The sequence below is a fragment of the Ochlerotatus camptorhynchus genome, unplaced genomic scaffold (assembly GCF_037179485.1).
Source record: "Ochlerotatus camptorhynchus isolate MF236.1 unplaced genomic scaffold, CSIRO-AGI_Acam_v1.1 ptg000274l, whole genome shotgun sequence".
In the NCBI taxonomy this organism is placed as follows: Eukaryota; Metazoa; Arthropoda; class Insecta; order Diptera; family Culicidae; genus Ochlerotatus; species Ochlerotatus camptorhynchus.
Window position 1 is genome coordinate 6,588,899 of NW_027040763.1, and position 20,217 is coordinate 6,609,115.

General features: G+C 39.4%; 4 protein-coding genes across 5 annotated transcripts in view; 2 read left to right on the forward strand and 2 right to left on the reverse strand.

The window, feature by feature from the left end:
• Positions 1-20,217, reverse strand: part of LOC135705757 (adult cuticle protein 1-like) — a 64,901-nt gene that overhangs the window by 1,500 nt on the left and 43,184 nt on the right. The gene's annotated exons all lie outside the window — the stretch shown is intronic.
• Positions 5,116-5,855, reverse strand: LOC135705868 (adult cuticle protein 1-like). Its single transcript, XM_065227722.1, has 2 exons — positions 5,808-5,855; positions 5,116-5,739 (listed from the first exon to the last, which is right to left on the reverse strand). Exons 1-2 carry the CDS (start codon positions 5,811-5,813, stop codon positions 5,332-5,334), a joined length of 414 nt encoding a protein of 137 aa, XP_065083794.1. The 5' UTR covers positions 5,814-5,855; the 3' UTR covers positions 5,116-5,331.
• Positions 6,956-7,616, forward strand: LOC135705869 (adult cuticle protein 1-like). Its single transcript, XM_065227723.1, has 2 exons — positions 6,956-7,011; positions 7,077-7,616. Exons 1-2 carry the CDS (start codon positions 7,006-7,008, stop codon positions 7,482-7,484), a joined length of 414 nt encoding a protein of 137 aa, XP_065083795.1. The 5' UTR covers positions 6,956-7,005; the 3' UTR covers positions 7,485-7,616.
• The window catches only part of LOC135705765 (adult cuticle protein 1-like), a 39,391-nt gene continuing 36,608 nt past the window's right edge, over positions 17,435-20,217 (forward strand). Inside the window, exons 1-2 of one of the 2 annotated variants that reach the window (XR_010517876.1) lie at positions 17,435-17,544; positions 17,612-18,128. Coding sequence is in view for 1 of the 2 variants with exons in the window: in XM_065227619.1 (XP_065083691.1) it covers positions 17,539-17,544; positions 17,612-17,995 (390 nt within the window). In the remaining variant the exon portion in view is untranslated. Of the gene's footprint in view, positions 17,545-17,611; positions 18,169-20,217 lie in introns of those variants that run through there. The other variant, XM_065227619.1, reaches the window with a different exon arrangement.

Sequence of the window (20,217 nt, forward strand, 5' to 3'; positions counted from 1 at the left end):
CGGTCATCTCGGTATAGAATTGCGGGGATCCAACAATGCTGACTTTAATTAAAGAGCATTTAAGGTGGCTTCAAAAAACTACTTCTTGAAGGTTTCTAATTTCTTTGACCCACACAAAAAAAAATCATCATTCGCATAGGCGTATTCAGTGAAAACGCAAAACTTGATAGGTTCCAAAAAATATAACTCAAAAACGAAGAAAACACATCGCTGATGTTGTGATATGTTGTGTAAAAAAGCTAAAATTTTCAAGAAAAATATAAAAAACATATTGCGTCCATGGTCTACAAACCATGAAATCCAGAAAAAAAAATACAATCAATGTTTTTCAATACAAAAAGCAATTTTCTTTTATTATAATTAATTTTTGCTCTTAAACGTATTTTTAATGCCCTCTTCATTTTTGAAAAAAAAAATCGTTCAAAATTTGTGAATTTTCGAAATAATTGATGGAAATGGTCGCCCTAACGACAAAAAAATATATATTTATATTTTGCGATAAGGAACGAAACTAACAATTTTTACGAAATTCTGAGAACCACTTTATCGTTTTGCTATGGAATGGCTGTATGCAGCTATTTCTTTCGCGTACCTGTAGTTAGTTGGCGGCTACAATTGTTTGTAGGGTAGCTCCCAAAAATTATTCGCTTCAATTCCTGTAACTCTAGATGTAGCATAGTTGGAGATACTTAACGACAAATATCAGATGTAAACTGTTCATTTCTTTTAAGGGGTGGCTTTCTCAGTCTTTTAGTAGAAGCGATTAATTTTTTACGTTCCCGACGTTTCGAACGTTTGGTTGCGGCCTTTCTCAAGGGTTGCTAAAAAACAATGTATTGCACATATAACATGTAAATTAAAATAATTGCACAAATAGTTAACTCACTAATGTCTATCGTTTCCCGTTACAAACTTTTACGCATCGACGATAGCGTAAATGAAGATTTTTCATGACCTGTCTAATTTAATTTGTATGGTGTATTGAAGTGTTATTTTGTTGGTTGATCATACTGTTACTTACTGTTAATTTGTAGGAAATTTTTAAAGTGATCTTTTGCACAGCACTACAACGTTTGTTTAAAATAAGATGGTGGGACCATCAACAAAGGGGGTCGCCGTCATTATTTATTTACGGTGCGTCATGTCATCATTGTGAGCCAAATGAAATTGAAGTGTTTGATCAGATGGTAACTCAATTGTGTTTCTTCTGCGTGTTGTTGACTTTTTAATTGCGTGTAACAGACCTGCATATGTGCGGTTAAGCCCTTGTACATCTGTACGGTGGTTGACTGTGTTAGATGTGTGTGCTATGTGGCATGTTTCTAATATTGGTAATGTTGATACCTTGTTTGTTTTGCCCAGAATTTTTGGTTGCGTTAGATTGAACATATGGGATTCTTCGATGATGTGCTTGATCATGGCTGTTTTTCCCTTAGGCTACGTATCTCTTCATCTGTGTTCGTGAGGTTGTTTTGGATTAGTTTTGTCTTCTTTTTTTTCCTTTATTTAACGTCGGTCTCTGTTCCGCAATCTAGTGCCAATCACCGACGGACATCGATTGCAATCCATTGACGGCAATCGAATGTGCAGGAAGGCAGCTTCCACACCTGCGTCAAAACACACATGGGCCGGGACCAACGGCTTTACTTCCCTTCCGAAGTAAGACGTGACCAGAGATTTTTATGCCTCAGAAAAATCCCATCGACCTCGGCTGGGATTGAACCCAGACCCATTGGGGTGCTAGAAAGCAGTCACGCTTGCCACTACACCACCGGCGCCGGCTTGGATTAATTTTGTGTATTGGTTTATATTGCTTCGATGTCCACTGATTCTTGTTTTCAGTTGGTTTCTCGTCATCCCAATATACGTTTTCTGGCAGTCCATACAGGCTAAGCTATAGATAACGTTGCGTTGGTCGAGATCATTAATTGGATCTTTGACCGGTCTAAGTATGTTTTTGGTGTTGTTTAGTGTTCTGTAGGCGACTTTTACCTGTGAGTAATCATTCTTGAGGAGGCTGGCTATTGTGGGGCTGAGTTGAGCGATGTACGGGATGCTTCTGAATTGTAGATGGTGTTGCTGGTTTGTTGCTGGATTTTCATCAGACGGTGTTACTGTTGGATTGTTTGTTTGGTTTTGTTGTGAAAAAATCTGGTGGTGGTGTTGATGTTGTGGTGTAGTTGATTTTGCTCGACTTATCATTCTGTTAAAAAGCGATGATGGATAGTTGTTCCGACGTAGTTGGTGAAAAATTATGTTGTATTGTTGTTGATGATTTTGGTTGGTGGTGATTTTGGTTAGAGATGTGACTCGTTTTACGAAATTATCAGCGACGTTTATCTTCATGCTAGTGGGGTGAAACGAGTGGTAGTGCAATAGCCGTCCTGATGAAATTGGCTTTGAATACCACTGGGTGGATATGGTTTGGTCCGGGTTCCGAATGACTAGGGTGTCCAAGAAAGGTAGTCGGCATTGATCCTCTTTTCGACAGTGACCTGTAGATATTGGTTGTATTCGTTGAAAATGTTCTGTGTATATTCGATTTGCTCCTGTGGTAGTGCCAGGATGAGATCATCCACGTATTTTTTGAGAACTGGAACTGGGAAGTTTAATTTCTTGGTGACAGTCCTTAGGAGGATTTCCATTACTAATTCTGCCAGAATTGGGGAAAGAGGACTGCCCATAGCTGTTCCAAATTGTTGTTGGTAGTATCTGTTGCGAAACTGGAAATAGCAACTGGCGATACAGAAATTAACCATCTCGAGGAAAAAATCTAGGTTTATGTTGGTTGCTTTCCCTATAGTGTCCCAGTCCATGATGATATCGTGTTCGACTAGTTTCTTCGGTATATTCGTGAAGAGGGAGACTACGTGGGCAGGTGGCCGTTTTGCTTATGCACTTTAAGATCGTTTAACCGTTTGACTATTGCATTGTTCCTTTGTTGTATTGATTGTGTCGGATCTTTTGATAGCACTTTGTAGGTGGGATCATTTAGTAACAGTGTCATTTTATGATAGTTCTCAGTTGTGTACATAACCACCATCCTCTTTCCTTTGTCTGATTCCACAATCACGATATCTTTGTGTTCTTCCATAAACTGTTTTGTGGTCGTTACAGCGTGTCTGCAGAATTTCGAAAGAAGATTGTCCATTTGTCTTGACCTTTTTCTAGATATGTGGTTTTGTATAGCTGTGGATATTCGGCATCTGTTGTGATCGTGAATGGCCTTATAGGGTGAGATGTTGAGAATAAATTCAATATCGGCGATCATGTTTGTGCAATTATTTTTAATTTATATTTTATGTGTGCAATACATTGTTTTTTAGCAACCCTTGAAAAAGGCCGCAACCAAACTTTCGAAACGTCGGGAACGTAAAAAATTAATCGTTTCTACTAAAATACTGAGAAAGCCACCCCATAAAAGAATTCCAATCAACTAGTCGAATCCACCATTAGCGTAAACTGTTCATTTTATACGATAAATGAGGAGATGAAAGTATAGAGTTGATAGTCCCGTTCGAGTACGGCAGTGTGAAAATAATATATAGAGAGTAGAAGGGAAGCAAAGGTAAATTCTGAGGAAGGTACGAATTGGGTTGATTCTATCCTTTATCACACTTCCCTGTTGAGAAAGGATGGTGAGGTATCTCCCCCGCCAGCACTGGCAAAAGAGATGATCACCGATTTGCTCACGTAGCTTCGATGTGTGCAAACAGTTTTATCGATTGTTTCACTCTCAAGTTGTCATATGACGTAAGCATCTAGTCGATAGGTTTGGAAATTGTACCTGTTGTTACCTCTATCGCTGTATGTGCTCCTTTCATCGTCAACTCAACGATCTCGAGGAGACACGAGTAGGAGAAGTGCTGCTACTGTACCTTTCGACCAATGACAGTAGATTAACTAGAGATTAACCCGATTCATACCCGATGTTGACCTTTGCTCGCTTTCTACTCTCTATATACAATTTTTACACTGCCGTACTCTAATGGAACTATGAACTCTTTCATCTCCTCATCTCAGTGTTCACTCGGCTGTCGACAAAAGCAGACCACTCTCGATGTGTGCTACGCGATCGTCTGTTTTCTCGGCAGCAACCATTGTGTGGTCCTCCTCATTGTTCTTCATCAGCAGTTCTTTCGGTCGATGCGTCGTCGACTTTGCAAAGCAACCGTTTCGTGATGAGTGTGTGAGTGCTGACCACGTTTTGCGTCCATTGCTGCAATGGACGCGCTCTGACCCTCGTTGGCGTACAACAATTTGCCATACAATGAAACTACTGGAAGCGGCTCCAGTTCTGATGGAGGAGGCTTTTTGGATAGCGGAAGATAAAGTGTTTATTGTGTTGTACCTTTTGACTATATATTTAAGATGTATTGTATAGTGACCAAGAATCCTCGGCTCTGTTAAGTTAATTCGGTTGAGCCTTATCAAATAAATTAATAAACAAAAAAAAAAAAAAATCTCCTCATCTATCACATTAAACGAATACTTTAAGCCTAATATGTGTTATTAAGCATCTCCAACTATGTTAATCGTTAACTTCACGCATGGCGTACTACAAACATAATTAGTTAAAGTTCAGATGTAAGAGTAAGATGAATAACGTATAACGAAATTGATAACTTGGCTCTATAAAGTTTATTCGATTGAGCCTACACAAATAAATTAATTTCCTTTAAAAAAAAACTCCCTAAAGTGGTTGCTGCAGAAAACCAAGCACTGAATTTAATTTTCAGGTCTGCACGATTTCTGGATATTTAGATTAGCGCCTTCGAAAACGCGAAGTGGAAGGATTCCGTCAATCTTGCCCTTCAAATGCACAGTTCTACGTCAGTCTAAAGAGCAAACAATGTATTGTAATGCCACAAAAACTTCCCAACATCGTATTTAAGAAAAACATATATAGGGTAGTTGTACCAATTATTGCCTATGCAATTCATATATGCCACAATTTGGGACACACCACAATAGGAACGTATAGCCATTATTGGTTCAAACAAAGTAATTTCTAGTAGAGGACGCCTATTTCGAAGTGTTTCAAACAAGCTCAAACCAAGTGACTTCATTTGTCATAAAAATGGATTGCATTTTTATTGAAACATTGCTCAGTTGTACGTACGAATCTCTCAGTTGACGCTTCGATGGCACTGAGTGCCTTCATAGCGTTTGCATTTGCCTTATCTCCTAATGAGTATATCACTGTTTTTTTTAGTATTCGAGTTCTGCGTGTTTTTTCTCCTGATTGCACAATTCGTCCTCGGAAGGTGTTCATCGCAATTTAGGGTCGGTGGCCAATTCGATTCTAGTGACTAGTTTTGATCATCAGAATTAGATGGTTCCAGGAGCTGGAGCCAGATTCAGCTGCTGCTGCGAAACGGCATGTCCGGCGAGTGGGGCTACATGAACGGAGCCACGGTTGGCGGTGACCGAGACGGCTCCTGGGACGACTCCAGCGTGGTGGGCAACCGAGCCAGCTGGGACATGTGGGGCGGCAAGGTACGGGGCAGCAGCATGGTAAGCTGGAACGGCCGCTGGCCAGTGAGCGGCAGCAGGCCAGTGGGCCGCAGCCGGCCAGGCAGCAGCACCAGGCCAGGCACCAGCATGTGGCCATCCAGCATGGGGCCAAGCAGCAACTGGAACGGCAGCAGGCACGGCGGCAGCATGTGGCCAGCCCCATGGGACCACTCCGGCTTCGGAAACGACGGCCATGGCCAAGATGACTGCAGCGACGATGCACTATTTGGGGATAGATAAAATGAGGCAAATTAAAATCTATCAAATCCTTCCAGAAAAACCCAAACTACCTTCATGATTGGATGTTTGTGGTTAAGGATTGGAACTGTTCGGTTGAACGTTAGATTTAATTATGATACTTATCCGATCCAAACAGTTTCTATTTATACCAAAGTCATGGCACGATCTCGAGTTCTCGGTTAGCGTTCTAGCCAACCCATATGGTTCCAGTAGATCGGTCCTCTAAAGGCAGGCGAGAGTATCTCTCCCGTCCAGCCACCGCCGCGTTCACATTCTGCTGCCAAAGCGATGAAGAAAAAAAATTATCTAACAATAATCATGTAATATACATTCCTTCGCTTGATGTGTGTTCCCGGCCCGTAATTAATCGACCTCGATCTGTACTCACACACATACTGCAGGTTGGTTAGTGGGTACACCTTCGCCGGGTGAACTCTCACTCTCGTTGAGTTCCACGATGCAATTGTTGTGCACGGAGGCAGAATGCAAAAATGTGTGGCACCATTAAGGAGGAAAAAGGAGTTTCCACGCTGCGATATAGTGTTGCAGTTTAATACCATTTCGGTATGACCGACATGCATGTGCTATGATCCATGAAACAGTTGCCAATTCAAGCGAACAATTTGTCCTCGCTTTCGAATGCTGTTGGAAATTCCGAGCTAGAGCAACTGAAGTTCCAAAGGTATCAAATTTCTGATATTTTGACTTCGAAATTTACGCAAAAACATCCCTCAACTTGGCACCCCGCCGAAAAAAAAATACATTAGCAAAGAAAAGTATTTCAAGTTCACTGATCTATTTTCAGCTCGCTGGACCCCATATGCATGGTGCACTCGGAAAACCGACAACCAGTCCCATATGGTCGAGCTTCAAACCGGCTGTAAACACTCCATGTAAGCCCATTGAGACTTTGGCGTTTGTTGTTTTTGTTGTTTTTAGTCACTGATTCTGCAATGGAGAGTAGGTGCATAATATTACAGCATTCTAAGCGATCGCTCAAGACACCCTTCCGTCGTTGGCCGATCGTCGTCGTCGTCGTCGCCTTCGTCGAAAGGGATCAAGAAGCAGGGAAGGGTGGATCGAACCCGAGAGAAACCAATTCCAATTCGATCGAATGCAATTGTGCTAACGATTTTCTAGCCAGTATATAAACGTGTGCTAGGTCAGCAGTCTGATCATAATTAATTCAGGTGTTCTACCGCAACCTACTTCCTTGGAAGACGAACGCAACCAGCTAACAGACCAATCATGAAGGTAAGTTTTATTTTGCAAGCGTTTTCCCTTATCATAAATTACAATATCTATTATCAAACTCCCAGTGCATGGTAGCTGCAGTCATCTTGGCTCTGGCCGTCGTCTCGGAAGCTGGAGTTGTTCCTGCCTGGCCCTACGGAGTGGCCCACTGGGGAGCCCCAACAGTGATCCAGTCCAACGTGCTGGCCCATCCATACGGAGCGCTGTCTCACGCGGCTGTCCATGCTGTCCATGCTGCCTACCCAGCTGTTCACGCCGCGCACTGGCCAGCTGCCGTTCCAGCTTACCACGCAGCTGCCCCGTACCACGTCGCCCCACATGCCCCAGCTGGCTCGGTTGCCCACCACGCTGGAGTCGTCCCAGGAGCCGTCTCGGTCACCGCCAACCGTGGCTCCGTTCATGTAGCCCCACTCGCCGGACATGCCGTTTCGCAGCAGCAGCTGAATCTGGCTCCTGCTCCTGGAACCATCTAAATTGGAGAACACCGGAATCGGGAACGCCTGACCCATGCTAGTCACCGGAACTGAGAAGGATTCCTGTTTGATGATTCTCCATGATCTACTTTCTCTACACTGTCTATCACTCTGTTGTTCAAAAGTGCACTCTATCGCGCATCTTATTTAAGTCCATCCAAGTTTTGGAACGAGAAGTGAATAAAATTGTTTTCATTGTTTCTTCATAAAAAAAATGCTGTTCTTATGATTCATATAGGGTATACGTCCCTAACCTCGGTCTAATATGCAGCCATCGATTACGTTTTTAATCATAACTCATCAATGAATTTACCTGCAAACGATATTCTACTGCTAAATGGTATGCTTAGATATGCTTATCATGTCGTTTGCTATCAGAAACCACGAAAAGTTGAAAAACTTACTTTTTTTAAGACAATAACTCACGAGGGAAATGTATGTAATATGGGTCTATTGTCCCCAAATTGGGTCTATTTATGGATGCAACTTCGTCCTATCTTGTTTGATCCTCAAAAAAACGCTCTTGGTAACGTTTTCTGATGTATTTTTTTTTATCACTATCACTGTTAACTTAATGCTCTTCATTCCTCAAAACATTTCTTAGAGAAAATTTTACGAAAACTACATTAAATCACTCAATTTAAAAATTAAAAATTAAAAATTTCGCTTATCGTCTTTTGACCGCAGAATATCTAAATCAGAACATTGTGATGTTCATTATACAGGTTTGGCAGAAAAAATCTCCCTTCCTGTTCGTTCCTTATCATCCAAATGCAAAACAACATTGTTGACGTTACTCTTATTGCTATATGCTGTCAAATGAATTTCATGGGCCATAGTTAGGAACATAGAAAAGAAATGTGTCCCTAAAGTTGGGTCCATGTTTTACTTGTGAAAACGTTGTTAAACAATTAAAATAAACATAAAATATTCAAACAGCAACTGTAAGTTTTACGTCTAGTGTGTATTATCAGGTAATTCCAATCAATAAATGCCATAATCAGGCCATTTGATGATCGTCAGTCAACCTTCCCATCTTAACCTTATAAGTCATGGCGGCTAAAAACTCCGAACATTGTGATATTCTCAACCAGTTTTATTACTTACGAGAGCTGAAAATGTATTGAAATGTTGTGATATAAATTGATTTGTGTGTGGTACACATTTATCAACCATCAGTGATCAATATTTTCTTTATTTTTTGTGTAATATTCCTTAATTAATTATTTATTTGCGTGATAGGCCGAATGAAAGGACTAGACCCACATTACATACCGTAACCCTATGCGTCTGTTTTATTTTATTTATTTTATTTTTTTTTTGGGAAACTAGACAAAAATGGTTTTGTCATAAATCGACTTTCCGAACGATGCCAAGTTCAATCAAACTGTTCTGAAACACCAAAGCCTTCCCCCAGATAACAGTTGTTCTTGGCAACGGTCGTCCCTTTGATGACCTCGCTCATCCCGCAGGCATACCAACCTGTGGAAACTAACGATTTTAAATTGGCTCAGTACTTGACTAGCCCATTGGTCCCAAGCAAATCGATTAACGTTCCCCATTCTAGTCAAAATTCTAGTACTACACAATGTTTGTTTTGATTCGCTATGAAAGTTTGAAAGATAAAATGAGGGGTTCATGGATGTTCCTATGTTTCGAGGGGTGCATCGATTAGCTTGAGATCGAAGATAGTACCAGAGCTGAGCCAAAAAGTTGAGCACGTTTCTTCGGGACCTACTAGTCTTAGTCGTTACCTCTATGGGCATAACGCGTTGACTTTTGACCGTTTTTTAGCTGATGTTTTGAAAATATCTGCGCTATGACGAATTCATGTGAGAATTTTGCCGGCAATTCACGGTTGAAATTATGGAACCAAAAATTTGATTGTGTCAACGAGATGTGCCCATTTGTATTTTTGGCACACTGTGCGGAGTGACCCCTTGCAATTTAGGCGCTTTCGAAGGGAAGAAGTTTTGCTCCGTGATAAATACAAACACTGGAATTAAAAGAATTGTGTGTCTAGACTAACATTTGAAAAGGGCGTAACTCCAAAACGACCATATCTAGAAAATCGCTTCAGAATTTTGATGACCTAAAAATTAATCCAATTTCACGATTTTCCATTTTCTGGATGATTTGAATAAGCTTGACATATAGTTAAAAGTGTAATCTATCATCATGCATCACTAAAAACTTAAAAAAAGTTTTCTTTGTCGTGAAATTGAGAATAAAACATTATACACCCTGATAATTTCTTACATGTTGTTACCCCCCCTTCCATCTTTTGAACTGCCAACACTGGTGATACGCCGTGGAAATCAACGCTGCCATTTATACAGATTTATCTGTATTATACAGATTTTTTAATCTTAATACAGACCCGATACAGAATACAGATTTATCACAGATTTTTAAATTACAATACAGATTTATACAGATTTTTATAAAATGCTTGAGAAAAAAAATCTATATCAAAATAAGTTATCATGCAGTTCTTACTAATATCAATGTATCTTATAATTTTGATATCCTTCGCATATCTTTTAGCTCTCATTTTTGTTCTGTTAGCCATCAACTCCATCAAAATGAAATCAATTTGAGTTATCAAGAATAATGAAAACATATAATTCTTGTTTTCATTTTGTTCTCACCCTCTGCTTGGGAACCTATCAAATTTCCATCGACAATTAATCATGTTATGGTGTTTTTGACAGCATTCACAACCAGAGGACCAACCGCTTTCGGATGCATATGGAGCTGGTAGTAAACGATTTGCGATTGTATGGGGATTTAAAGTATTAATTGAATATTTCCAATATAAGCATGTATGTTAAATACAAGAAAAGTGCCCGAGCACATTGAAATGGTACAAATACAAGTACTCGTAAACATGTTACTTGCATTGAAAATGTATTTCGTAAGAAATTGCGGATTTTCTGATATTCTCCATACTGCAAAAATGAATTTACCAGCACTGGCGGGGCGACATCTCTCGACTTTTCGGTGTAACTACCACACAAATGATGTAATTAATTGTATTCATCTATATTAAAAATATCAAATAGTAATGAACTCGTGCACTTTTTTGCATTTAAAACTGCTTATCAGGAAGATAATGAATAGAAACTAAAATCTCCATACACTTTCAAACGGCTTCATATCACTCGATATCACAAATGGCGCAATTACATCCCGTATGGTTAGTACGATAGCCCGAATAGGTGGTTAAGCACTTTTTATGGTTATTTTGTATGCACTGTATTTGTAAAACAACAAAACATGATTAATTAAGAAAAAAATCGTCAATACAGAAAATACAGATTTTTTAATAGAGTGGATACAGATTTTTTATAAAACCACCTGGCAGCTCTGGTGGAAATACACCCTCGGGAGTTATTGTTTGCTGTTCCCCCTTGGTTCTTCGTTCGCAAATTTTGGAGAGTGGAATTACGCCCGGAGTTTTTTTTTTTTTTTGGTCTTCTTTTTGTTTGTTGTTTACATGTGAAATATCAATCGGATACATTTCAAATGAATCGGGGGTGACTAGATACTACAGAATCAGTACGTTTGGCATATTAAAATAATATAATTCGTAGTGCTGGTGCAAGGCGTAACGACCAGGTGCATCATAGAGTTGAAAGTTGGAAATACGCCATGTAATAAGAAACGCTTTTGATGATTTGAAGTGATATTTTATTATACATTTTCGTCTTTATCGAGTAGTTTGTGAACTGTTCTATCTATGTGTGGCAAAATATGGTTTGTTTACATTTTGTAGCTACGCCGTTTTCAAATGTTAGTCTAGGTATATTTACCCAAGAAACATGCAAGAACTTTATAGAAGCCAGGGAAGTTCAGAGCTCTTTATGGAAACTTATAAAACTTCACGAAAGCTTTGAAAACGTCAAGGATATTTCAAGAACTTTAAGTAATATCTGCAATATTAAGAGAAGTTTAAAAACATCAGGTAAGTTCCGTGAGCTCCAAGAAAGTTCAAATCTTAAGAAAAGTTTAATGATCTTTAAGGGTAAGCTCTTAGAACTTTCAGGATAATTCCATGAACTTTACAAACATTTTGAGATCTTAGATGAGCAAGATGACAATATTTTTATCTTAAAAGAATAGTGTAGCGATAAGTTTTGGAGCTCATCCCAGCAGGCCTGGGCTCAATCCCAGTCGGCGCCGCCGGGAGGTTCTGAGGCATAACATCTCTGATCACGCCTTCCTTCCCCGGTTCATGAGTTGATGGGTCGATAGATAGGGTCCAAGAGTAGGAGCTGCCTCCCTGGCGTCGGAAGAATTGGCACATAGTACGGAAAACAAGATCGACGGAAAGCAAAATCACTGGAATTTTTTTTTTTTCTAAATGTAGGTATCTTTCAAGAACTTTAAAAGACTCAAGAAAACTTTGAGTAACTTAAAGATCCTAAGGAAAAGTAACAGAGCTACGGGAATATTTTGAGAATTTCAGGGCAGTTCCATGAACATCCGGAAAAATTTTATGAACCTTAGAAAAACCATTCGATTAACTTCAGAAGAATTGCAAAATATTACATATAGGAAATGGATGTAATGTCGGCCTAAATGCACCTAATTTGTGCCCATACATAAATTCAGAAATCAACTAAATTTTCAATAGTGGCCAAAAATATCCTTTAGTACTGTCCCAATTAGACGTTCATCTAGATAAAATTGATAAATAGCAGATTTTTTGCGATGTTCCCAATCTTAGATCCATAGGCCAACATTAGAGCCATTTCCCCTATGTTACAAGAAAAAAGTCTAGAAAACCTAAAAAAAGTTGACGTCACAAGTCCCATGAACGTCAGGAAAGTTTCGGGAGCTCTAATGAAGCTATGAAAACTGTTTTGTTAGTTACATTAACCACAGAAAAATGCGGGAGCCTTCAAGAAGTTCTGAGTACTTTGAGGGAATTCAAAAAATTATGAAGACTTCAGGGTAGTTCTGAGAATGTCTAGAATTAAGGTAAAGTTTTTAGGTCCTTTTGTAAGGTTTCGATATCTTCAGAGCAGTTCCATAGGTTTTACGCAAATTTCGAGAACTTTAGTGAAGATCAAAAGCTTCAGGGCAGTTCCATTAAGCTTGGATAAATTGCAGATGTTGTACAGAAGTAGCCATTTGAGTTTTATAATCTTTAGGGCAGTTCTGAGAACTTCAGTTCAGTTCCATGAATAACATAAAAATTGCAAGAATTTCAGAGAAATTTCTATAGGTTTAGGTAACATGTTCCAAAAATTAAAAATATCCCAGAGATCATCAGGAAAGCATAGAGAATGTGTGATAAAAATTCGGATTTTTTCAGAAACTTCGAGAGATTCACTGAGCAGCAGAGAACTTCGGGAAGTTAAGAGATCTTTTAGACAGTTGTATCAAGTTCAAGATAATTCCAGGAGCATCATCAGAGTTCAAAGAACTTCTATTAAATTTCTGGTTCTTCAGGGAAGCTTTGAGCAGGTGATTCCATCAACTTCAAGGAAACTGCTGGAACTTTAGAGAAGTTCTAAGAACTTCATAAATATCCACTGAACTTCAGAGAAGTGAAGAAAACTTCAAAGAATTTCAAAGAATTTCAAAGAATTTCAGCAAACTTGTGGAAACTTTAAATAAATTCCAAACACCTCTGGAAAGTTAAATATGTTTTTTTTTAAAGCTCAGAGTGCAAAAGGACAATGATTATAATCCAGAAATTTCATGATAAACTTCCGGAAATTTCAGGGATCTCCAGAAATTGTCAAGGAAGTTTAAATGTGGTTTTGACACTTTCATTTATTATAGGGGGCGACCCCGGCGTAGTGGTTCACATCCATACCTCTCACGCCAACGTCACGAGTTCAAATCTCACCCCCGGACAAGTCACGAATGACCCAAGAGTGTTAAAGTGACTATAATAAAAAAAAAAAAAAAAACTTTCATTTATTTCTGTAAACTTCCAATAATTTAAGAAGAATCAGGGAAGATCAGAGATCCTCAGGGCAGGAAAGTTAACATCAAAGAGATTACAGGATTTTTACAGAAGTTGCAAGAAACTCAGGGAATTTCGAAAACTTTGGTAAAGTTCCGAGATCTTCAAGGATGTCCAAAGAACTTCAGTGTAATAATCACAGAAGAACTTTGAAATTGTCCTTAGATGTCACTTGGAAATATTTATCTTGGAAATTTACATGAAACTTTCTTTCGAGTTCCCTGGGAATTCATATAAGAATTACTATGGTTCAGTCGCCAAATATCCCTCGAAGTATATTCATAATTATGTACCATTGAATGACTTTCGAAATTCCATATTAATAGGGTAGAGAACTACTTCGGCCTAATCGCCCATTTTGGGCCAATGAAGCAGAAAACATCACATAAATCCATGATTTCAGAGTTAACAAGTAAATTATGCGTTTGGTACGATACTTTAGTCAATAAGCTTCCAAACGAAGTCAATGAGAGCGCGTGATATTAATGTTTGCACCCATTATTCCCAAAAACAAAAGAAGCACTTCGACCAAATCAATTTAATCTTCATGCGATAGGCCGAAGTGAATTCATTGACAATTCAATGGCGTTTCAATGCGTTAGGCCGAGTTTAGAATCCGTAGGCCGAGTTTGGCGTCAAGAAGCAGTGTTAGACTTTTGACAATATCTCAACGATTGGTTTCTCTTTATCACATCTTACGGTATATACGGAAAGGTAAATAAATTTGGAAGCCATCAGTAATAATAACATTCCGTTTCTAATCTAATCTAATCTAATCTAACACCAACACAGCCAGTTCTTGAAAGCATCCTGGAAAATGATATATATACCTACATAATTTTTCTTGTCTATTTGATATATGTTTCACATCGAAGACGCGTCACACATATCAAAACGGCCAGGCCTACTGTGCAGCATTTAAGGGGCAAGATGATTCAGAAACATCGGGCTGTTTAAATCGAGGATGCTCCATTTTCTTCTGACGGTTGGGGCATGAGCACTAACTCTTGTCCTAGCCTTTTATGACTTATGGATGTAGCGCCATTACTCGCTTTCTGAAAAGAGAAGAGGGAAAGGAAAAGGACAAAGGGGACAAAGGGAAAAGGATTATGTAAACTCTACGAACATAAACAATATTTTTGAATTGAAATATACAATATAGAAATGCATAACGGTGGTGGTCACTACCCGAGTCTTGTCACTATTATCAAGTCACAAAAAGTAACAAGCACTAAAATGTAATCCTTTGATTACTGGAAAATCCTGATTTCCTAGTTTAAAGTTGTCATGACTAGGGTTCGGTGGTAGATCTTATACCAGTAACGCACCACAAAAAGGAGAGCTCCCAACGTTACTGGTTTGAAAAGATAAAAATTTACAAAATGGAACGAACTCACCAGGTTTAGCCAATTCAAACTGAAGGCTGCCGGACATTCGTTGATGTAGAAGTCCAAATAGTAGACGAAGCTTAACGAAGATCAACATGAACTAGTCCGGTTTATGGTAGTTGTGCGAAATATCGTCCGTCGATTTGAGATAAACGAATGATGTATGTAGTCGATTTTTGATGTGCATTGGCAAGCCTTTCCGTGGCCAAAAGTTAGGTTCAACGCTGCAACTCAACGAATGATGGAACTAATGATGGGACGTAGAGGTTCTACTTGGCTTCGGATTACCTTCTCAGTGCCATAATAGGGATTGAGGAACTAGAAATTGTCTCCTGGGCCTGGTTTTGGCCAGATCAGCAAGCGATTATAGATTTAAAAAAAACTCCACGGAAAAAACAAATTTCAGGTTCGATCACACGCACAGCCTACTCTCCAGGTATAATCTCAGTAATAATAACATTCCGTTTGGATCTAAACTGCACTAGATTAAGAAAGACTAAGTGCGGGTTGTGCTTAATAGGCCCGAAATGGGGTAGTTAACCCTACACCCAGAAAATCCACAAAATTCTTCTTTACTTGCAATTCTCCTCACTAGGGAAGGTCACGATAGTGTCGCCCGAGTTTTCAATAAGTCCCTTTTATTTTAAGATTCAGCATGACAACATATGACAAAATCCAAACTATTATCGGTGCATGCCAAGATACGTTGCCCAAGAAGGGGGGGGGGGGGGATTTTGAAGAATCATATTGGACTTATTTTTTTTTTAATTATTAATTAAATTAATTCACAAATAATAATCACAATTAAAGTTATAGTAATGTGCTTTAGAAAATTCCAGGAGAATCACCAAAGTCTCATATTCAGAATGATAATGAATATGAAAATAACTTGCTGAAAATGTTTCTATACAAACTTACCTCCAATTTTAAACAAAACTTAGAATCGTAAATTCCTCGGTGGGGTACATGAATGCAGTTGTGCTCAACAGATGATTAGGATGAAAACCTTACAGCTTACCATTCAGTTAGGATTATTGTATGCGAGATTATATGATAATATCAAAATCTCTTTGAACACAATCTAACCCTGAAAAAAACGCCTTTTGTAACTGTAAAATACTGAGATTTCATTCTTCCGTGTAAGGGCATTAGTGAAAAATGATCCTTAATTTATTTAGAGAAAATCCAGAAAACAATGATCCAAGGAAATGTGTGATATTCCAACAAAAAAAACACTTAGTTTTGCTAGCAACATCGCATAATTTATTGCATCATTTAGTAAACAACCTTCTCTCCACCAACTGGCACCGGGGCAACATAAACCGATCCAGGGGTGGCGGCAATCATATTCGACACTGGAACAACGCTCTTACCCCATCTGTGGTGGCTTCCGTATGCTCCGGCACCGTACGTTCCCCATGGTAGACCCCACGGATAAGCATGGCCTCCAAGATCCGCCTGAACAACGGTCTTGTGTCCATACAGACCGGATGGTCCAAAAGCAGATGCAACTGGTGCCGAGGACCAATCGTTAACGTATGGATAGGCCACCAGACCACCATCGTGGTGGTGTTGATTGTCCCTGGTGTTCCACGAGTTCCATGCCGGTGAGTAGGGCCAGGCCGCCGCAGCGGTGTTGATGCTTGGAAGATATGATCCTTGAGCTGCTACGGTAAGTGACGCGATCACGAGGGCGATGAAGGCTTTCATTTTGGTCGTTGGTAGGTTGATGTCTGTTTCTGATCGATTGAAGAACTGAAGAAGAACTGTGTCCAAATCAAAATCAATCATACAGTTTTATACAATTTGAGGCTTCTTGTATTGAAGAACACTTTCTGAAAAGAGCAGAAGCAACTAACTTGACGGTTCACTGACTTCGATGGAAAGGCACTGCTAGTGAAAGACACAGATTCATGGTTCATTGTTGCCATTTTCTGAAAAGATATACATACTTATGAAAAATTCTTGATAAATTATTTATTATGGTTGAAAATGCAAATGCAACAGATTGATCAGAATTAAAATCCCTAATCAAATCCTGCAATAAATGAACATCAACATTAACACTAAATACTCACTCACTACTAATTACAACGTTTGAAGAACGCATATCAAAACTTCTTACTTCGCCACAAATTATCACAATCTTTTTCCTCTCATTCATCAATGACGAGAGGACTCCACCCTTGTTAGCTGGGGCTGCTAACAGATTATCACTGTGGGGGGAGGTGGTATGTAGCCAGGATTCTCACCAGTTCGCAACCCACACAACGACAGCTACGTCAACAGGTGGGATCGAAACCGAAACGGGTGGTGTTGATTCGTCGTCGTCGTCGTCGTGAACTTCTTGGAGAATGCAGTCGCTCTGCTTAGTGCTGTAGGTACAACACCAATAGCAAATAGTATCTAAATAGGCAATTACTATTATTAACGGTCAATACTTTCGCGTTTGGATCACTGCGCGCGTGTGATTGGGGAGTTGGGGGTTGAGGGTTTTCCGAATGCAGCGCCCGCTCAATCCAGCCAAGGAGAGATCGCGATATTCTACGAGAGGCTCTGGAAGCGATCGATTTGATGTGGTTTAGTATAAAAGCTACTGCCGGGTTCTGAGTTGAAGCATAGCAAACTCAAGTGTTCAAACAATCAAACCTCAACCAACAAACCAAAAACCTCATCTACCACAATGAAGGTACAGTTTGGGTCTTATCAGTGTGTGATTCAAGTGATAACGAAATGTGTTTTGGTTCTATTTACAGTTCATCGTTGCCGCCGTTGTTCTTGCCCTGGCCGTCGCCTCAGAAGCTAGCTGGCCTGGTGCAGCCGGATATCCATGGGGAGGACCATGGGGTGCCACCGTTGTTCAGGCTAATGCTGGAGCATGGCCAGCCGCCCACTGGGCCGGAGCTTGGCCACATGCTGGAGCCTATGGTGCCTGGCCAGCCGCGCATTGGGGTGCCGGAGCTTGGCCAGCTGCTGCTCACTGGGGTGCCCCAGCTGCCTCGGTTGCTCACCATGGCGGAGTTGTTCCCGGAGCTACCTCGGTCACCGCCACCCGTGGTGCCGTCCATGTTGCCCCTCTGGCAGGACATGCCGTCTCCCAGCAGCAGTTGAACCTTGCCCCAGCTCCAGGAACCCTGTAAATTTGTTGATGCCAAAATGATGAATCTCAGCAGCAGATCGATGCTCAACCTCAAGATGATGAACAACTGCCATGATTGATTTAAACGAAGATTGTCAAACCGAAGTTCTGTGTTGTATGTATGAGTTTTTATTGTGTAAATAAGTAGAGGAATTATTTACTCCTCTCTAAATAAATGTGAACTCTTTTAAAATGAATTTGTTGAAATTTTATTAATTATTATTTATTATGTATATCACATTTCGAGTTTGTTACCTTATTCAGGATAATAGCCCAATATGTTTTCCATGATCCTGAATTGATTTGCTTAATAATATAAGCAGTTTGTATTTGCTCTAAAACTAACATAAATATGGCTCCAAAAAATCATCAAAATAATCATCTGTCATTGTAAGATCATGGTGGGCTTATGGCAGCTGAACGTCACCCAGTTCTGCCAAATATAAATATCAATACCTACAAAATGCTGAATTTCACTAGCCACATGATGTCAGTATCAGTTCACACAGTAAAAATATCAGTATCATCCGCTTCAATGCCAGTGCGTAAATGACATTTGCATCGTAAAGGGACCACCGATATTCAAAGTTCTGCCGCTAATACGCCTGCTAATCGAGTATCGATCTTTAGAAAACTTATCAGTAATATTAAAACAATGCAACGGTTATACACAGAAGCTAATTTATTGAGATAAACGTAAGATTTTCAAATTTTCCCTAGTGATATTCATATGGATAGTAAGATCAATGCCGTACCACCTGATATCATGCCTACTAGGAATATAAGCGTCGGAAGTGAAATTCAGTGCTAGACCAATATCTCACGTCAATTGACATTGTTGACAGCACGCAGCACCAGCGTTGCCAGATTGTTTTAAAACTTATCGGTATCAAAGGTATTTAAAAATCGGTATTTATCGGTACCTATTGACTATTTTTTAAATTTTCTATTTTTCCCGTTTTTGAAAGCGAACATTTTAACGATGGTCACGACTGGGATTTGAGGGGAATTGCTTTGTTTGACGGCTTTCTCAGTCTTAAAAAACTCTTTATTTCATTTTTTTAAATTTTTGTTGTCCTTAAGTGGTGATCAAAATGGTCACCAAGCACTGTTTTTTTTTTCAATTAAATATCATTAAATGAAACCAAAATATGGAAAATCAGCCATGATTTAACTACTGGCAATAACGACAAAAAATATTTTCCCTTGAAATGGCGGAAATGTCGTGCAGATTACATTGTAGTCGTTGCATTGTTTTAAGACTGAGAAAGCCGTTAATCAAAGCAACATTTTAGCTTCTGAACGAAAAATTCCGGAAGAAAGCACCGGGGAATGTTTGAATTAGTTTCTGAATGGAGCTGGAAAAATATCCAGAGAAATACGAAAGAAGCTCTACTGGATGAAGTTCGAGAAAAGCTGGGAAAACCTCCGGGAAACTTCAAGGCACGAATTGAGAAACTTGTGGCGAAAATTTAAATAAACTATCGGAAAAAATCCAAAGGAAGCCAGAAAATTTTCGGAAACCGGAAGTAAGCCATTTTCAGGGAAAGCCAGAAGAAGCTCGGAAAAACCTTCCAATAGAAGTCGAATAAAAAAAACTTTAACTTATGGTCAAACTTCCAGAAGAAGAGGAAAGAAATTTCTTGGAGGATTAATTGAACTTCCTTGAGAAGACGAAATAAACTTCCTGGAGACGCTGGCAGAAACTTCCTAAGGTAGATTGAAACAAACATCTGAAGAAAGTCGGAAGCCAGAGCGTTTACGGAACAGTCGAGAGAAACAAGGACATTATTCCGGAAGAAAGAGATTCCTGGGGGATACAGAAAATGTTTCAATGATGATCCAATGATCCAGAAAATTTTCCTGATATTCAAAAAACATCCCTGAAGACTCAGAAATTTCCCTGAGGTTTTCAGAACATTCCTGAAATACACTTAGGAATATTCCATAATTCCCCGAAATTCCTTAAAAGTTCTTGTAATTTTCCGGAAACTATGGGCTGTTTTGGAGTTCTCTGGTCATCTTCGAAGCGAACTTCCCTGATTGTAATAAAACTACTGGAATATCTCTAATTATCTTAGAAGGTCTCTGGATTTTTTTGAAGATTACGAAATCACTTAAGTGCTCTCACAATGTTCTTGAATTTATTATAACATAAGTATTGAAGTTCTCTGATCTTCCCGATTTTTTTTATTTTTTTAAAATTATCGACACTGCCATTAA